Source organism: Asterias rubens, chromosome 3, assembly GCF_902459465.1.
Source record: "Asterias rubens chromosome 3, eAstRub1.3, whole genome shotgun sequence".
Lineage (NCBI taxonomy): Eukaryota > Metazoa > Echinodermata > Asteroidea > Forcipulatida > Asteriidae > Asterias > Asterias rubens.
In genome coordinates, this window is record NC_047064.1 from 17,961,038 (window position 1) to 17,982,160 (window position 21,123).

At 38.5% G+C, this 21,123-nt stretch overlaps 1 protein-coding gene across 4 annotated transcripts in view; it reads right to left on the reverse strand.

Annotated features, from left to right (window-relative positions):
- The window catches only part of LOC117287908 (aminopeptidase N-like), a 40,750-nt gene extending 23,520 nt beyond the window's left edge, over positions 1–17,230 (reverse strand). For 2 of the 4 annotated variants that reach the window (XM_033768525.1, XM_033768526.1), the window contains exons 1-4: positions 17,033–17,230; positions 10,550–11,285; positions 1,483–1,765; positions 353–473 (exon numbers count right to left, since the gene is read on the reverse strand). In XM_033768525.1, coding sequence (XP_033624416.1) covers positions 353–473; positions 1,483–1,765; positions 10,550–11,285; positions 17,033–17,180 — 1,288 coding nt within the window. In that variant the 5' untranslated portion in view covers positions 17,181–17,230. Of the gene's footprint in view, positions 1–352; positions 474–1,482; positions 1,766–10,549; positions 11,286–11,400; positions 11,421–14,810; positions 14,870–17,032 lie in introns of those variants that run through there. The other 2 variants (XM_033768528.1, XM_033768527.1) reach the window with 2 other exon arrangements.
- Positions 17,231–21,123: the final 3,893 nt, after the last annotated feature.

Here is a 21,123-nt window from a genome sequence, read left to right on the forward strand (position 1 = left end):
AAATTACATTTGGGTAATTAGCAAAGACCAGTAATCTCACTTGGTGTATCCCAACATAATGCATAAATAGCAAATCTGTGAAAACTTGGTCTCAAATAAAGTTGCAATTGAACAAATGACAGAAAAAACACTATTGTTGCACAAATTCGTGTGCTTCAAATGCCTAAGAAAGGATCCAGACCTAAAGTCTTTTTCAGATTCAATTGTTTTTAGTGAGAAATTACCTCTTTCTCAAGACTACGTTCTTCAGTCTCTCAAAGGGAGCCGTTTTTCTGTCATACAGGTTGACCCACTTTGAAATGTTCTTAACTCTAAACCATTCAACTAAACAATTTTTTGTCTTGATCCAAACCTTGCTTTTCCAGAGGGTAGTCAAAGTCGAAATACTCCTCGAAATAGTTGAGAATATCGACTCCAGCTTGCAAGGCGTACTTGGTGTTCTCGACGGCTTCAGGGCGTGACCACACTCTGAACTGTTGAATAAAAAAATACATAATCACCAATCACCATCAACAAACAAAAAATCATACAAATAAATAGCTAAAAAAACGGTATACTCAAGGCGTTGAAAAAAACCCAGAAACCTTTTAAAACAGGATTTTTAAAGTATTTAATTATGAGCCTAATGAGCACAAGGGTTTACAGAATGGTGTGGCGCATTCAGCAGCTTACTGCCAGAAACACTTCTCTTAGTGATAAGTGTACTGTTTTTAAGGTGCAATCCACAACACACTGGACCTACGGTTTCACGTCCCATCTGAAGGACAAAGCAATATAAACCTCATGACAGTGACTCCAACCGCACACGTTGTCGATACGAAACACTAGAGCTTGAGTGTTCTTAATCGCTCGGCAGGACAGTTAAGGATTGGCGATTGTCAAAGTTAAAAACTCAATGAATTAGAAGGGTTTATACCACCGAATCCCCACAGAAAAACTCTGACACACTGCCGGAATCTAGAAAATATTGTGGTGTCCCTCCCCCCCCCCCCCCCCCACACCCCATAAAGTAGTATCGCCAACGCGTATTCAGATCATCGTGATCGAAATAAACCCGTAAGGCCGAGTAAAAAAAAAACATGTTTCACGTCCGGGTTTTTCAAAAAAAGGAGGAAAAGGGGCTTTTTATTTTTTATTTTTTATTTCAAGATGGCCGCCATTCTTTGTTAAAATGTCAATTATCCATTGTTTTTTCTACTGCTGAAATACACAAAACATAATTGAAACAATTTAGTCGAGGCATTCAGACAAGACATTCAGATTGTTTTTGCTGAGATCATTTAAAATAACCCTATTTAAAAAATTAAAAAATAATAATAATAAAAATGTGCATAAACAAATAAAATAAAAAATAAAATAAAAAAGGAGGCGGCCTGTAAAAAGGAAGCGGGCGGGGACGCGAAACATGTTTTTTTTTTACTTGGCCTAATGAATGTGCTCAAAAGTCCCTTCAAGATAAAAAATAAATTATTGAAATCTTACCAGCACTCCATTCGTAGTAGTGGCCTGCTCGTACTTGAAGTCGCTGACTACGAATGCCAGCAGGTAGGTAGACATCTCCCGTACGCGCTTGAACTTGGTGACCACCCACCGGCCGTTGTCTCCAATCGGTTCCTTGTCCACACTCTCGATACCGTTGGACAGGGCGCTGGTGTTGGCCCGGTGGATGATCTCAACATCGAAGACGGACTTGAAGGCGGGCTCATCGAAACATGGCAGGGCTCTTCGGGCATCTGTCGGTTGCATCTGGGTAGTTGCAATCCATCTAAGCAAGATAATGAGCAATGTGATAATTAACATACACTAAAAAAGCATGATTAATTGTTGTATTTATGCCAGGTATGTATTAAGACATCAATATATAAAATCTTGCACTTCTTGCAGAATACTCGTATTTAAAGGCAGTGGACACTATTGGTAATTACTCTCAATAATTATCAGCATAAAACATCACTTGGTAACGAGTAATGGGGAGAGGTTGGTAGCATAAAACATTGTGAGAAGCGGTTCCCTCTGAAGTGCTGTAGTTTTCGAGAAAGAAGTAATTTTCCTCGAATTTGATTTCGAGACCTCAAGTTTAGAATTTGAGGTATCGAAATCAAGCATCTGAAAGCACACAACTTCGTGTGACAAGGGTGTTTTTTATTTTATACATATCACGCAACTTCGACGACCAATTGAGCTCAAATTTCCACAGATTTGCTATCTTATGTATAGACACACCTAGTGAACCAATTACTGGTTTTTGACAATTATCAATAGTGTCCACTGTCGTTAAAGTTTAAGTGGTCTGAGCAAGGTCGTTTACACGCTGGATTTTATACAATAGAGACTGGTCTGTTGTCTTAAAGACACTGGACCCTATTGGTAATTGTCAAAGACCAGTCTTCTCACTTGGCGTATCCCATCACATGCATAACATAACAAACCTGAGAACAAAATTTGAACTCAATATATTGGTCATCGAAGTTGCGAAATGCTTAATAATGGGGGAAAAATACCCTTGCCAACCGAAGTTGTGTGCTTTCAGATGCTTGATTTCGAGACCTCTGAGTCTAATTCTGAGTTCTCCAAATCGAATTCGTGGAAATTTACTTCTTTCGCTTTCCAACAAACTTGTACTTTTGCGCACTTTGTTTAACCAAAAATCACTTAAAACTTCCAATGAGTTTATCTTCTGGTTTTTATCAAACATATCAAATAAGACCTCAAAAATCCAACTTGAGTTGCAAATGGCTTGTTTCTAGAGTGGCAAGATGGCGACGACACAGACCATTGTCACACTGTTACCGATTACATAAACAGTAAATGTGTACATTTCCTGGAGGGCGAGAGTCTACACTATAGCAAAAACTCTGACTTTTTTTTATACATTAATTGTTGAACACATTAGGGACTTATCACATCAATTTAAGAATTTCAAAAGTTCTGAGATGTAGCCCTCCTTTTATATATTTTTTTTATGTACACAAATCATAATACAATGCAATTTCCATAACATGTTTTGTACTATATTTTCCTCCACTTGGTTCCGTACAAATCACGCCTTGAGGACATTTGAGTAACAAGTCTGTGGCTCTTTTGTAAACATGTCAACTTCAAAAGTGCTGATCTATATATGTACAGTTCTAGTACAATACTCTAAAATTGCCCGAATGCAAAGTTTACACGTACTGGTACGAGAACATTCAATAAACATAAAAACTATAGTTGTCATTCAAGATACCGAACCAACCTTTGCTACCTAAACTAAACACACACCCAACTTTTTACTTATTTATTGCCGACATTCCCGGGTGGCTATTATGATAAAAAAAAAACTAGATTACTACGATTTACATGTTGATGACTCTAGAAGTTGTTTAACTCATTGTATTATGCAAGTCACTGCCCAGTTACAGTTACATATACATTGAAGTCAGTGATCACTATTTCCTACAGGGTAGTGAAGTAAGGTGATGATAGGAATTTATACAAAGAATTGGCACAGTTTAAAGCCATTGGACACTTTCGGTGAACAGTATTGTCCAAAGGCCCACACTTCGTGTATCACAACTTATATATGAAATAACAAACCTGTGAATATTTAGGCTCAATCGGTCATCGGAGTCGGGAGAAAAACCCTACCTGGTTTCCGCACGTTTCGCCGTGTAATGACATGTGTTTAAAATATATCCTAATATATATTAATGTTTTCTCAAAAAGTAAAGCATTTCATTGAATAATATTTCAAGAGAAGTCTTTCACCATTACCCTCTGTAAACCCGGTAAGTTGTTAGGGTTTTCTTCTGATCCGAAAGTGTATAATGGCTTTAAACTATAGTTTGTGTCCATACAGCCTCTGTTTGGTGCGAGAAAACCAAGATGGCCACGGTAGCCAATGAGTGTTCATCCATACACAAAACTGGTACCACGCTAACAGTTTTATAATAAGGTTTCTTGCAGTCCAACATGTCTAGTTCAGTATTAAAGACAGGTCTACTTTTGTTATGAATTGTAGACTCATAAATCTTTTCCCCGTATACATTTCATGTTGGTATTTTTGTCTTCCTTTCTTTCGATTTGAACACAATGTGCGTTCTGTGTATTCTGTTTGCAAAGCCCTCGTGCTACGTGAAATTGTCCATAGACTTCGGGATTTCGTTTCAGGGGTATGTTCTCTTGTTTGCGTGTTGGCATTTGTTAGTTGACTCATACAGAATCAGCATGAGGACAAGAATACATTGTTCAAGGGCTATTTCATTAGTTTAAAGGTAAAGTATAGGCTTGAACATTTTCGAAAGCATTCAACCCGAAAGGTTATTATAATAACACTGCAAACCAGTGTCATGTTTGATGGGAATGTTTCCGTCTGAAACTCGTCGAGCAAAACACATGAAGACCCCGAAGTCATCGTGTTTTATTTCGATAGCAGCAATCAAAATAAGCCATATGTGAAGCTAGCAACAAACATCATTAACATAATATTTGCGTCTAAATTGAACACGAGACAATTGCGAATGAGATAATTTATCTTCATAATATGTTAAACCCAAATAACAACTCTGCTCCTATACAGGGAGCACATGAACACCTTCGGTAATTGTCAAAGCTCAGTATTCTCACTTGGTGTATAACCACAAAATATAAAACCTGTGAAAATTCGGGCTAAATTGGTCATCGAATTTCAAAGAAAACAATGAAAAGGAAAACACCCGTATTGCAATACTTTGCGTGCAATCAGATTCACATTAAAAGGCTTCAGCTGAAGTCTTTTAATCATTTGAGTAAGAAACTACCTCTTTCTCAACAAATCGTTCCTTCAGAGGGAGTGCCGTTTCTCACAATGTTTTATATTATCAAAAGCTCTCATTTGCTCTCATTTACTCGTAACAAAAAAGAGTGTCTATGCTAAAAAATATTTTGAGTAATTACCAATAGTGTCTAGTGCCTTTAAGGTGTGGTTATGACACCATAAATCTACGTCAGTATGAATATTTAATGAAGTGTTTACACATTATTGCAAGTTATCTGATTTTTGTGTTTACTCTTAATCTTTCGCACGCCATATGTTCAGAATAAACCCATGAGGCTTTTTATACACTCATGAAACTATTCATCGGGCCAATCATTAGCTGATAGCGTTTTTATCAGATACAAAAAAAGTCATGGCTTTATACGTAAAGGCAGTACGTTCACGATTCCGAACTATAACTGATTTTTGCGCGAATTGTGGTTACTCTTCGCATCTTCGACCATGTGGCAACAATGCTAAGTGTTATAGTTTATGACAAAATTAAAACGTATGAGAAACGGAACCTACATATTTTTCTCTTTTTTTTATGCGTTTTGTTGTTGTTTGACAGTAAAAAGGAAACATGAAATCGGTATTAAGATGTCGAAAAACACACATGTTATTTATCGTCATAATCTTCCTTTAGAACTATAACCAAAGAAAGTTCTATCAAAGTTCAAATAACCTTTTGGAATAATTTTCCCTGTTTCCGTGACATTGCCAGTAGGACCATATAATTAATAAGTTCGCAGGTCCGCCAACATTTTCACTTGCCAGCCAGCTTTTTCACTCGTCCATTTTGGGGTATTTCCTTTGAACAAACATGCTCCATGCCTTGCTCTATGCCTAAACAGCAACCAGCAGCGCTCGATCCCAATATTACCATGTCATTTCGTTTGATTAGCTATTACAGCGCTATGGGATCACAGAAGGTCAAGTGCATACAATGTACTGTATACCGATAAAAAGTCACGCAAGTAGGTTTTCCGTTCAAAAGTTGTTTATTTACAATGAAAAGTAAATACCGCCGAATGTAGAGTGTTGAAATTATAGTCAACTGATACAGAGCAAAGTTTATACACGGGCGTAAAACCCATTGGATGCGAGGCGAGGGGTGTGGAAAGTAGTCCGTAAATAATCCCACCCCTGGAATGTCGTCTCAGCAGAGGGAAAACATACTCCAACCTCCTCGAAAGCGATGTGTATGAGCCCCATTAAAGACAGTGGACACCTTTGGTAAATGCCAAAGACCAGTCTTCTCACTAGGTGTATCTCAACATATGCATTAAATAACAAACCTGTGAAAATTTGAGCTCAATTGGTCGTCGAAGTTGCGAGATGGAAAACAAAAACATCCTTGTCACACGAAGTTGTGTGCTTTCAGATGCTTGATTTCGAGGTCTAGAAATATTTCCGTGGAAAAAACAAATGTTTTAGGAGAAAAATACTTCTTTCTCTAAAACTGCGTTACTTCACATGCAAGGAGACGTTTCTCACAATGTTGTAAACTATCAACAGCCCACCTTTGCCTGATACCAAGTAAGTTTTTTATGCTGACAACTATTTTCAGTAATTATTACCAATAGTGTCCAGTGCCTTTAACGAACATTTATTTTTGTAACTCGCCTATAAAAAGCGTGTTAAAAAGGCCGGATGGGACATTGAATTTGCACCCTTTTAAAACAGACACCATAATTTTTAAGTCAGTAGGTACAGTATCAAGATTATGACCTGTTGCGTCATAAACCTTGTCTTCATTCACCGGTCCTAAAATAAGCAATTGCCGTGGGTGCCCTGTGTTTTTGCTTTGGTGCCCTCTGCAGAGTGTCAACACAAATTTTCCCCATATGGAAGTGCCCCTTACAGGCTAACATTGCTGTGCCCCTTCTCAAGAGCGAAGTTCGAGGCCTAACCACACTAATCGAAACGTAACTGTCGTAACTTCCATACACACCCCTCTGTTTTCAAGAACATTATCGTTACCATAGTAACAGTCCCCTCCCCCTCCTCCCCAGTGACGCCATACACAATGTGGTATCGTATTGCAACCAACACTTCTGTGGGAGGTTTATAAATGACGTCATTCATGATTACTCAGCAGTTAAACTGAAATCAAATTCGATGTTTCTCAGCATCTCGCAAGACCATCTGGTCCGGTATCTTAATTTCATACAAAGCTACAACGTTGGATGATGAATTTATCTAGCGAAACAAAACTGCAGTTCTGTAAGGCTATGGAGGCAATTGGGTACATGCCCAAAGCTTATTGCCTTGTATGCCCCTTGGTGTCCCTTAGAGTTATTCGATGAACACTTCAAAAGTGGGAAAAGGCCTTGCCCTTGGCAGAAAAAAAACAGCAGTCATGTGAGGCAACGAAGTCAATTGGGTACAGATGCCCCTGCCCCTGTGCCCCTTTTGCATTGGATGACAATTCTAATGTACCGAAAATAAATTGCCCCCGGTGCACTGATTTAAAAAAAAAAAGAATAAAAAAGTTAAAGGTTGAAAAGGGAAAGCTCTGCATGGTCTCCGCCCAAAACATACTCACTTTAAATACAACCAAAGGGCAGAAACAGTATGAGCAAATTCCGGGTGATAATCTTATTGTTGGGCAGAGGGTACTGAATTTAATGCCAAAGTAAATGGTAAGAGTTCATGGTTTAATATAGGAAGGAATGCCACTTATTTTTACAACCCACAAATTTTCCAGAGGAAGAATGAAACAACTTGAGGGGCAAATGAAGGAAGGATTTGTTGGTCGTTGCGACAAATTGTAAATCCGAAACAGTTCTTTTTGGAAGTAAATAAACTGCTAGTCATAGGATGTAACGCGCATGTTATACACATAGCGTAGTTTCATAACCATACATTGGCCGCGATTAAAGGCAGAGGACACTATTGGTAATTGTCAAAGACCAGTCTTCTCATTTGGTGTATCCCAACATATGCATAAAATAACAAACCTGAGAAATTTTAGCACAATTTGGTCGTCGAAGAAAAAAACACCCTTGTCACATGTAGATGTGTGCGTTTTAAATAGTTGATTTCGAGACCAAGTTCTAAATGTGAGGTCTCGAAATCAAATTCGTGGAAAATTACTTCTTTCTCAAACACTATGTCACTTCAGAGGGAGCCGTTAATTATCACAATGTTTTATACCATCAACCTCTCCCCATTATCCCAAGTAAGGTTTTATGCTAATAATTATTTTGAGTAATTACCAATAGTATCCACTGCCTTTAAAGGCACTGGACACCTTTGGTAAACTGTCTAAGAACAATATTTTCACTACATGTATCCCCACATGTGCATATCAATTTGACCCAATTGGTCAACGAAGTCAGAGAATAATGACAGAAAAAACACCGTTGTTGCAGAAATTGGTGTGCTTTCAGATGAAGAGACTTCAGGACTGAAGAAGAGACTTCAGGACTGAAGTTTTTATTGAGTGAGAAATTATCTAGTTTCACAAAAAACTATGTTGCTTTTTTTAGATGGAGCTGTTTCTCACATTTTGTTTGTTACTACCAACAGCTCTCCAGCCTATACCAAATAAATTGAATACCTTGACGGTATTTTGATGCTGAATAAAATGATACACTGACCTAGTTATTGGTTCATTAAATTACTTTGACGTCATTATGCGGGGGTGGTGCTTTCGTTTAGTCTATTTATAATTTATGCCTATTAGAACGGACGTTAGTATTATTTTTTTATTTGATCTGTCATAATGAATTTAAAGATTAAATACAACTGGGTTTATTTTGTCCACTTCTCATTTTGATTCACTTTAGAAATGCAGAGCACAACACTTTTTTTTTCTCCGAATGTAGCTGAAACGGTCTTCTTGTATTTTGTTTTCCCAACAACTGCTTTCCAACATGGTGTTTTTCAACAACACTTTATAACCAATTCGAATTGTCCTGTATCACAGTCCCAACATGTGAGTTTGATTGCTGAAATCTAAATTAAGCATAGTGAAAGTGATTTTGTGATTTTTGAGGATTTCAACAGCTAAAGCTGCTGATATTATAAAACATTGTGAGAAACGGCTCCCTCTGAAGTAACGTAGTTTTGAGAAATATGTAATTTCGGACTCAGTTATCAAAATATTTCAGGCCTAAAGCCTTAATAATCAAACGCATCTGAAAGAACACACATTTTTCAACAAGGGTTTTTTTTCTGTCATATTTCTCTTGCAACTTCTATGGCCAATGATTATTTTCACAGGTTTTTTAATATGCATAAACAAAATGGGATACACCAAGTGAGAAAACTGGTCTTTGATCATTACCAAAGGTGTCCAGTGACTTTAAATTTGCGCCAACACAGTTCAACCATTGAGAAAGGGCCAACTCATGTCTCAACGACTCTCAAACTTTTACTCAATAGTGTATAGTATGTAGTGTGTATCACAGTTAATGTCAACAAATCAACAGAGTTGTTATAAAATATGACTCACAAGATGTGAAATACAACATTAAACCTCCTTGGGCAGGCCCCAGGACGCTTCGTGTATCAGGGTCATATGATTTGAAGTCAGGGTCACAGATGACGAATTTGGGTCATAGGCCCTTTTCGAAAACCCCGGCTTCGACGTTGGATTCTGCTTCAGCCTAGCTTGTCCCCGCGCGTGTTTAAAGAAAATGCGCGTGAGTCGCATGTACATGCTCAAAGGAGCCTGAAGCCGAAGCCGTGGTTTCGAAAAAATGCTATACTTTGAATACCTTGTGTACACGACGATGACATTAATCATGTTAAACTGTTGTGGGACCATACGTTACCCTCATTCTTGGGGTGGGGTTTTACATGCCTTAATGTTCAGATCATGTCAATGATTTAAAAGGCGTTAAAGGGACACGTTGCTAAGGATCGGGCAAGTTGGTCTATAAAAAGCGTTTGAAACCGGTTGTTAAAGCCATTATACACTTTCGGAAAAGAGAAAAAAAGTTCACAGATTTACAAATAACTTACAGGGTTTACAGAAGGTCATGGTGAAAGACTTCTCTTGAAATATTATTCCATGATCTGCTTTACTTTTTGAGAAAACATTAAAAGAATATCAATTCTCGTTATCGAGAATTACGGATTTATTTTAAACACAAGTCATGACACGGCGACACATTCGGAAACAAGGATGTTTTTTCCCATTATTTTCTCCCGACTCGGATGACCGATTGGGCCTAAATTATCACAGGTTTGTTATTTTATATATAAGTTGTGATACACGAAGTGTGGGCCTTTGGACAATACTGTTTACCGAAAGTGTCCAATGGCTTTCAAAAAGGAACAATTTAGAAAGATGTTTTAAAAGTAGAATGTAAAATGGTCTACACAAATTATGCCTCGAAATTGCATGGTTGTCCTTTAACGTCGCGACGTGAACTCACAGCACGCCAATTTGTGGAGTCAAAATGGCCGACCGTGTTCGTTCGCAAAGTTTTGGTCAAACTGACCTCATTAGAGGGTCAAAGGGTGGAGTTTACCTGGAAGCTTTAGTAAGTAGTCTGACTGATGTTTCTTTGACCTTAACTCAAGGTAATTTTGAACTTATAATGGATAAGGTGTATTTATTCTCGTATTTGGGTCTATAATAGATTGAAATCTGCATCGGGGATAAAGTATATTGACTGTGGTTTTACCCATAAACACCAACGTATGTTAGAACTGTATATAAACTACTATATTAACAGAGCTCTGTGATGACAATCACAAACATACTCGGGTGGGATTCGAACCCACGACCTTTGCAATTCTAGATAATAAGTGTCTCACCTTTTTTCTCCATTAGCTGCGGTGTAACTACTTCTGTAAAATCCGTACAGGTTCTCATTGAGTTCTCCGGAGTAAGCGATGGAGATCTCATAGTCTTGGGCTACTTGAAGTTCCTCTCTTAGAGTGATGACGAGAAAGTCGAACTCACCCACGAACTTGTAGCTCTGGAAGAGGTCCTCCGCGGCCGCACCGGCACTCCGAGACTTGACGATGGGGTTTCGATGCAACGTGAGGTTTTTAGTGTGCAGGGTGATGGTCTGGGTGGGTCTGTTACACTCCACCTTGATTGAGACGTCCCCATCGAAAGTGAAATGTCTTTGGAGGTGAGAGTCCGTGGCGTCGTCCGGCGTCAGAAAAGGCTGCAGGATGACGCTGTAACGCTTGGGGAGCACGTCCGTGGACAGCCTCCCCGCCCAGTCCGCAGCCCTGGTGGCCCATTTGGGGTCAACACCCCCGTAGTCGTACCCGGCTTGTTGATGCACCTCAAGTTCCCGTGGTTCACCCCCCGTACTCTCTCCGGCCACCGGCGCCTCCGTGGCCCCGATGTCCTGGCAGCGATCGGGGACGTAGAAAGCCAACAGCCCCACGCCCGTGATGATGATACATGCTGTGATGAACACGAACAGCATCTGAGCGTGGCTGCAGTACATGCCTTTACGGACCGGCTTACCCGACTCCTTGTCTATCTCCAATGTTCCGTCCATCCCCATGGTGACCGTCACTTTCTTTACACTTCCTATACACACAAACAAAACACAAAAGTATAAGTCAACTACAAATGCAACATCAAAACAATAAACACAAGAAGTTTTAAAGTTCTCAGATATACCATGGAGGTAGAAAATACATACCGGAGTTGGGGAAATTTTAAGTACTGCCCGAGTCTCGATGCAGTGTGGTCTGAAGGGATACCAGAACGTACACTCGTATCGGCACCAATCGTGTACAGATTAAGTTTTTTTATCACCACTCACTGTGGTAGAGATTAGTTGGTAGAATTTGGACCCCAGAATAAAGATAAGTGTTTGATTGTGCCCACCCTCGAGGGATTCGTTATCAAATAATATACCATCAAATATAATCAACCTTCATGCTTATGGTTATATGATCATGTTTATAGAGCTTGTCCTTTACTCTGTGGTTATATTTAACCTATTAATAGTAACCACGGGTCATTATTACTCACTGCTGACCGTGCTGGACCTCATCTATGATTTGATATTGGCCTCGTTTGGGGAGGGGGGTACTTGCTTCCGATCACTAGCCTGAATGATAAATTATTTTGTCTTAGCAAAATGTCCTCTGACCACATCGATTTCAAATAATATAAGTGACCAATATGGTAACATAATCCCACTTTGAGTATCCCGACATAATTTATACATAATATTAACAAACCTGTGAAAATTTGAGCTCAATTCGATTTTGGGAGTTGGAAGAAAATAACGACTGCCAGAAAAAAAAAACACCGTTGTTGCATAGTTTAGTGTGCTTTCAAATGACTGAGAAGAATTCATACCCGAATCCGTTCCAGATTCAGTTTTTTGTTCGGAACGTTACTCTTTCTTTATAAAAGACTACATTACTTAAAGGCTCATAACCATGTTTTATAATAAGCACACCAGTATGATATACCAAGAAAGTTATGGTCATATAACTTGTGTGAAGTAATTAGCCAAGGTATTTATTACTAATAATTGTATTATTTTGTTTTATTTTATTAACGCATATTATACAATAATTATTCAAATATCAGCTCAGATACTGTTTACATCACGGTCCTGTTAAAAAAGGAACAATATAAAAAAACAAGCATGTAACTTTTAAAAATACAATGAATGAGAAACACCCAAATTGAATATGGAACGAAAGAAGCAACACAAACATGAAATATATACCATAAAAAAACCACTGTAAATACACCTTCTTGTACACCTACCTTTCACCAATATCAAATGACATACAATAACATGTTATCAAATTTCTAAAGCAACAATTTATATATTGTTTATTAATTTTGATTTAACCCTTACACCGATGTGTGTATCAATTTGATATTAAAGCCATTAAACACTTTCGGCACAGAAAAAAAAAGTTCACAGATTTACCAATAACTTACAGAGTTTACAGAAGCTAATGGTGAAAGACTTCTCTTGAAATATTATTCCAGGAAATGCTTTACTTTTCGAGAAAACATTAAAACAATTATCAGTTCTCGTTGTCGAGAATAACGGATTTATTTCAAATACATGTCATGACGTGGCGAAACGTGTGGAAACAAGGGTGGGTTTTCCCCGTTATTTTCTCCCGACTCCGACGACTGATTGAGCCTAAATATTCACAGGTTTGTTATTTTTTGTATCAGTTGTGATACACGAAGTGTTGGCCTTTGGACAATACTGTTTACCGAAAGTGTCCAATGGCTTTAAACAAATATTTCTGTATGAGCTTTGACACAGGACCTTCCAAGACACAACAATTTATGTCTTCGTCTTCACAAGCCACCATTTTTGTGATTGTTTTGTCATCATCATGCGGGAAGGATGTTGTTAATTAAAATCCATAATAGAGAAAGGAACCCCGATATTGCGAATGAATACGCAAAAGTGCAAAGGTCAAAACAATTGCTCATGCCTAAAAGATAAAATGCAGTGTTTGCGGAACCCCGGCATCAATATAAGGTAGAGCATTCGGTAAAAATGACTTGTAGAACCTTTGCCATTGATATGCTTACTGTCTTTGACTCAATATAGAGTACAGTTTTGCCAAAATGTGGCGAAACTCCATACTGGCATGCTTTCTGTATTTTATTTGTTAAAACGCTTGTACGGTGTGTCTAGTGTATTACCAAATAAGTATAAGTCATTCATAAAGCATGACAAAACCAATAACTTGACAAAACCAATAACGCTTGTACCGTGTGCCAAGGATAGGCAAGAAGAAGCGAATTAATCAAGATACTGTAAAGCACTGGTAGTTGCAATTTGTAAACGTAGAACTTCATTGGAACAAGAAAATGTTACCTTCCCCTCGCCTCCAGCAAAACCCACTAATTTCCACATTCACTTACCAGCCTTAACCCAACCACCCACAAGGATGTAAGCACCATCCTCTTTCAAACCCACTTTAAAATTAAAGAAAATAATGTCAGGGCGTGTCAAGCAAACCCGGAATTTCCACCGTCATTCCCGCTGGCATATTTTCTCCCAAAAATAACTTCCAGTTACCTGGGAATCTGTGTCTTGTGGCATGCCACCCCCCCCCCCCCCCCATTCCATCACCGCAGACCCGCCTAACTATCCGCACTCGCTGGAAAACATGGATGGTTTAAAACTGTTTAAACTTTTTCACCACGCTTTTTTTACCACGCCAACCGACTGGGGGCTCACTGTTCCCATCAAAACAAAGAACCGATTAGAAACTGTAAGAAAACAGTTCCAAATTAAAGCGGCATGTTGGCTTTAGGAACCCGTACGAAGATCGATATTTGCCGTCATGCGCCCACAACTTTGTTTTATTTTTCCCACAACCTTGTTTTGTTTTTCCCGGGGAAAATGTGTTTGTCCCGCTCCGAAGAACCGTCCTATTCTCTTGGATAGTGAGGCCTTATCTGAATTGGCGGCTAACGGCTGAGGCTGTTGTTTAGTGTGTTGCTAAGGACGTCCTATACCTCAATGCATGGAAATCTAGCCGTAGCCGTTGCTAGCTGTAGCCGCCAATTCGGACACAGCTCAAAGCTAATCATAACTCTAACCCTATAACCCTTTGAAAATACACCGTATAATTATAATGGGAAAAACAGCATGCACATCCCAATGCCAAAACCACCACCATTCCAGTGCAAAATCAAACTTTATAGAATCCCAACCTCCAATGGATGCATCAAGAAAGCAAGAAACCAAAAGTTTTATTTTATTTTACCATAATCGGTGCCATCTTCTACAAGTGGTATGACCGTTTCTGCGCCCTCTTCATCGGTCGAGTGCCTCTCCGAGACCTGGGGGAAGATTCGGCCTGCCAATGGCACTCTCCGTAGAAAACCAAACCCACTGTAAGCATTGTAGAGTGCTAAACATTTACCTTTACCCACATTCGGCATAACACAGTCGCAAAACTTGAAAAACACAGAAACCGTCTTGAAAGAAGACCACCTCTCTAGTCATCGTGGCACACATTGAAATCGGCATTTTAATTGAGACTGCAAACAATTTTCCATGAAACAAGTAACCGATAATTCACGAACAATACAATAAACACTTACGGGATATTGATATGGGTAAATTCTGTTTCCAAAACGACGTTTGCTGACGTGGGCTTTCGAAATTCAACACGAACTACACCAGAACAGATATCTATACTATTTAACTGGTTTTCAGCTGAAGGCTGTGGGTGAATGATAATACCAGAAGGCATAGTGTTCGCGTTGGGGCTGGGTTTGCCAAGGCGGTCATTTATGATATCAGATATTATCATCAACAACAAATGACCCTGCGTAATTGGAGTTCATAATGGTCTTGGTCCCAATACGGTATATGATTTAAAATGAAGCATTTTTACACAACATTTGTAATTTTCCTACTTAAACCGAAAGTATTCAATTTTGTTATGTCAATGCATATTTACTGTTGTATCTACTGTCTTTATGTTGGCATTTTAACTGTTTGGGGAGTCCTGTAGGGGTGTTGTGTTTTCATTTTGGGAGCTGTGATATTTCAATGCTTTTAAATTTATCAGTTGATAAACATGTTTAAACATTGTGTATTATCATTTGGTTGTGCGCTTGTGTACATTTTATGGAATTGGCACAGAGCAATAATGTTAATAGGTTCACCTTGCCACCATCAGCATGTGATATAGCTGAGATGTAGGCCCCGATATGTTTGTACATTGGCTATATATCAGCTCGAAACGTTGTAAACCGCCGCGTTTTTTTTTTTTTTTGTATAGTTCTTGTTTAGGACAAACACCTCTCAAAGGAAATTTACATATGGAGCTTCATCACCTCCTATATTCACCGTGCAAAGTTTCGAGTCCTACTGAAATCTATCTGAATCGATGGGTGTTATTTCAAGGGCTACCAATAATACTTTCTCAAGAATTCATTTCATTGCTATATTTTTTATTTCAATTCCTTGTATTAATTTTATTGTCCATTAAAAAGATAATGGCAAATGTATATAAGTAAACGTTGATGAGAGCTCCAAAACAGAACAATAAAAAGGTGTTTTGTTTGATGTATTGAAGGCAGTGGACATTATTGGTAATTACTCAGAATAAATATTAATTGGTAACGAGTAATTGGGGGATTTTGACAGTATAAAACATTGTGAGAACCGGTTAAGTGATGTAGTTTTCGAGAAAGAAGTAATTTTCCATGAATTTGATTTCGAGACCTCAGATTTAGAATTTGAAGTCTCGAAATCAAGCATCTGAAAGCATACAACTTCGTGTGACAAGTGTGTTTTTTTCTTTCATTGTTATCTCGCAACTTCGACGACCAAATGAGCTCAAATTTTCACAGGTGCGTTACTTTTAAGCAAATGTTGAGATACACCAAGTGGGAAGACTGGTCTTTGACAATCTTTGACAATTACCAATGGTGTCCAGTGTCTTTAAAGTATTCCCTTAGTTGGAAAGCGCCATCACTAAAACAATCCACAGTGCTTGATTTCTTTGTCTTCTTAATTAAATTGACCTGGAGACATTCTTCGCCGTACCAGCCCCCTCCCTAACACCGTCAAGCCACCGTCCCGGGGTCACCAGACTCTGCTATCCGGACCCCACTAAATGAGTCACCCCTGAGCCTACCGACGGTGACTTTCAGTGTTTTTAAAGCGACAATTGGAGAACTGAGAAAACTGGGACATGATTTCAGACACCAGTGGAAAATATTATCTCGTTGCAGACAGCGACAACTTTTTTTTTATGGGTTCCCTGTCACGAATGTGTCACAAAATTTGGGATTTTGACTTAATGACGTATAACCTATAGCTAGATATAACATATTTTACAGATAACTTATAACTAAAAGGCCCACTGATAACTTATATAGCTAACCCTATACCGGACAAAAAACTAACTAACAGTTACTTATACCATAAACCGATAACGGTTAGGCCTAATATAACTTATAACAAACACTGGTAACTAATAACTAATACAAACTATACTTGGTAGCTTATAACTAGTTTAACTTATACCGGTAACTTTTCACTAGTATAACTTATAAACTAAAACTTCGAAAAAAAATTGTAAAAACTAGTATGTTTCTGTCCTGCATGTTCCTGTTCATGTTCCTGTTCATCGCACTGTATTACCCTTTAGCAATAGCGTGCACTTTACGTAGCCCTGTGAACTCGTGACTTTTGACAAAGAAGCACATTATTATAAAAGCACGTCCTTATTTCTATGGTTGTTGTTTCACTGGCCTGTATTTTGTACCAACGACTGGTTTGTGGTGGTTGTAGGTCATGTTTACCTCACCTGAGTGTAGGACTTTCCCCGTCTTTGTTTCATTGGAACTCATTGGAGATTCGGTTTCATGTTCCTGCAGTTCAATAAAAGTGAATTTCTCGGGACTATTTGGGGGATTGCCGTCGTCGTCACCGAAATAGGAATATGCGACATCCATTATCGTAGTTCAACTTTCTAGTTACTTTTTCTTGCATAGAGTTGGTTTTGCTTCCTCCATGGTTGCTGTTTATGTCGCGGGAGGGCGCTGTTTGCTTAAACTTGTAAAAGTTGAGGAGGATAAAAACCCATATGCAAATTTGCATCCTTTCTCTGTGGTAAAATCCATGATTGAAAACACATAATACAAACAAGATTCTAACAAGAAGAGTTTCAATTTCTTGGTGGAAAGGGAATGCAGTAAAAAAAAACTTTCATTGGGGAGCTTCGAATTGGGTGCGTCACTTCGCTTTAACATCTTTTTAATCTTTTCCCAAGGAATTTGAAGAGCTCTAGAGTGCCTGTAATTCGCATTGCGTTTTTGCTACAAAGAGTTTTCATTCATCAATGTTTCCCAGCTACTGTTTAAAGACTTTCGCTTGCTGGTGTTGTTATACATGTCATTGTTGTATCCATCCCCAGCCTGGTATATTATGGGATGTGATCCTGAATTTGGAATAAAAAAGTCAGTCAGTTTTCGAGGGTGTTTCATACATGATTATAGACCTTTATTGCTGTTCAATGTAATGATTGATTGTGGTATTTTATCAGGGGGGAGAGATCTGACTGCCCCTTTAAGCTAGAATCAACCGCTATAAGGAGGGAGGCTGCGCTTCCTTCCTTCATGATGACATAACCTACTTGGAATATCCCATCCTTAACTAAGCCCAGATCAAGTTACCAAAATCTGCTAAGCATGGTACCTTGGCACATTCTAACAGGGGAAACGGTAATAACAAATGCACTTCCACCACTGTGTTCGACCAAGTTCCTCCTATCAGAATTTGTGAGCGTGAAATCAGACTTTCTGCTTCTTCTCACCCATAAACTCTTGATTTGCTGAGATGTAAAACAATTAGCTTTAATTCCACTTACTGCGTCTCTTTTGAACTCCTTGTCTGGTGCATGTTTCCCCCCATCACACAATCTAGACTGTTTTAAGAGGAATATCAATTCCTACCTTCAGCTCCCCTGAGTTATTTTCTCGTAAAATAGTTTGTTGGGCGAACTTGCATAAAACAAAATATACGAGCAAATCGGGCTGGTGTATTATTCTGCTAAGCAAAATTTGTTCGTGCTTAGCAGTATGGGCCCCAGATCCGTAACCAATCAGTTACAGGATTTAAGGTTCGGGGTGTACGTTTCCGTCATATGATTAAGAAACTCGTGACTGGAATTAAGAACTTTATTTTTATCCTAGGATTGGAATGCATGAGCAATTTCCACTGACCTTGGGTTTTTATAACACTAGACCTACCTTAGAACTTAGATCAATGTTTTTGTTTTAGCTTATGGTTTATTTTGGTGCTGCTAAACAGACCGTGTAACCTTTGTCTGCAAACAAATTAGTAAGCTATATTCCAGTATCGTTCTTGTTTTGGGGTTTTTTTTTTTCGTTTTTTTTTTTTGGGGGGGGGCTTTTTAAATGTCATTATTCTATTGTATTCATATCAGTCTATGATATCTCTAGATTTGTCATTTAACGGCAGTGGACACTATTGGTAATTACTCAAAATAATTTTTATCATAAAACCTTTCTTGATTACGAGTAATAGGGAGAGGTTGATAGTATAATACATTGTGAGAAACAGCTTCCTCTGAAGTGACGTAGTTTTCGAAATAGAAGTAATTTTCCACGAATTTGATTTCGAGACCTCAAGTTTAGAATTTGAGGTCTCGAAATCAAGCATCAGAAAGCACACAACTTCGTGTGACAAGGGTGTTTTTTCTTTCATAATTATCTCGCAACTTCGACAAACAATTGAGCTCCAATTTTCACAGGTTTGTTATTCTATGCATATGTTGAGATACACCAAGTGAGAAGACTAGTCTTCAACAATTACCAATAGTGTCCACTGTCTTTAAGTTATTCTTTAAATAATAAATTACTTCGTTTTTACCAATTTATCTGCTAATTAAATACTCCAAGTCTTAATAAATTCATTACTTAGTGTACTATTAAAGGAAAGGTAGCGGGTTTAATTTAACCTATAATTACGAGATTCACAGAAAGCGATTAAATATAGTTTGTACTATATTTATGCAAGGGTTTGTTATTAACCGGAAGCTCAAATGTACGGAACCCCCCCCCCCCCCCGTAACTGACAGCTTCATCCATGAGAATGATGGCGTCGTACTTTGAGGTCATTTGAGCGGTGTCATCTTTAATCTAGTGTGAATTAAACCTTAAAGGCACCTGGAAATATAATGTTTTCTTCTTCAAACATTAGAGTATAATTATGTTCCTGAACAATAAAATAATTTGTTGAGTAATTGTTTTTGACGATTTATATGTTGAAAAAATTAAATAAAGTTGTGTGGGGGTGACTCCGCCTACCCCTTTTGTGACGTCAATCGAGGAAGACTTTGCCTCGATCGAACATCGAACACACGTGCGTGCAAGTACATTCAAGTCCTAGTCGTGAGTTTGTACGTTTTGAAAAAGTTTTGTTCATGCATTTTTCCGGCAATGTCGACCAGGTGTATTGCTGCTGGATGCAGCAAAACAACTAAAGATGGTGTCAGTTTGCCAAATTGTCCGGTCCGACGTCTTTTCCAGCGCTGTGTAGTAAACACTTCGAGCCGTCGTGCTTCGGGAATCCGGAATACACTACACATTTTGACATGAAGAGAAAAGTTCTTTTCTAAAACATGACGCCATTCCAGCTTGTGGGGAAGTCGAAGAAAGTACCTGCAAGACGTAACGAACCTAAAGGAGCAATTTGCAGATTGTTTCAACTTTGAGGGCATGTTTTTAGCTTGCGCCAAGCGTCACTATGTTGTGTTGGCACTGTATGCGATTCATCGCGCCTCGATTGGCGTCACGAACATCGCCCTCTCGGGTCGGGCTTTTTTTAATAGAAGTTCTAATGAGGTGTCTTAAAATAAACAACTTTATATTAAGACGTGTGGCAAGAAAAAAATACGTTTGGTTTGTGACATTAGTGATTGGACACAGACTTTTTTAAATAGAACATAATGATTCACAAACACATCCCTCGAAATTTACGTCAGTAAAGTTATTTTTTTTTTTTTGGGGGGGGGGATATTGGACAATCTTATGGGTTTTTACGGTGAATGTCTACTTTACATATCGAAAATTCAAATAGTTGTTTACAGTGTATGTCTATACCTTGCACATCGATATTGTATATTGGACATTCACACTTGTACGGTACAGTAAATGTCTACACCCAGTAACTGTAAGAAACCACGCTAGTAATAAAACAACTTTTACTATACCCACTATTCCCACTCACTGTAGATGGAAACAATTCCTCTACCGTGGATCCATTTACATCGTGAACAATTGTTTTTCAAAATCTGCCCTCCATCTTTTCTGTATAAAAAAATTCTCAACGAACCTATTCCCGGCCATTCGACGTGTTGCTCAGACCAACTCGTTGCGGGAACATTAATTTGCCCAAACTTCCTCACCGTCTCTCGCCCTTGCGTTGTGATCTTATAATGGAAGAGTTGGCAATTTCAGTGTTGTAACGATGACCAAGACATCCGTTCAAATAGATAGCTTTTCGCTCATGGAGACAGCTGTGATCTCTAACTGACTTAACATGAACAGTTATTATGAATACTCCTACACATGCTCTGTTTAAGCCCAGCCGTAAGAGGAATTTTACTTTATTTATTTTTGTGTGTTATTTTTTTTTTTTGCTGGTACTTTGTCGCTGGTTTAGAACCTTAACAGTGAAGGCTGTTGATGACATTTTTTATTGGTTTACTTTGTTTTTTAATTAACAACATCGTTAACTTTAATGAGTTTCTGTCACCGCGGGTTGTTGGTGACGTTTTGTGAATACGACACGTTAAGAACAACATATGTTTTGTTTTGTGAATTTTTTTAGAGGTGGACTTTCAGATGGGTTAATGGGGGTTCGATGCCTTAT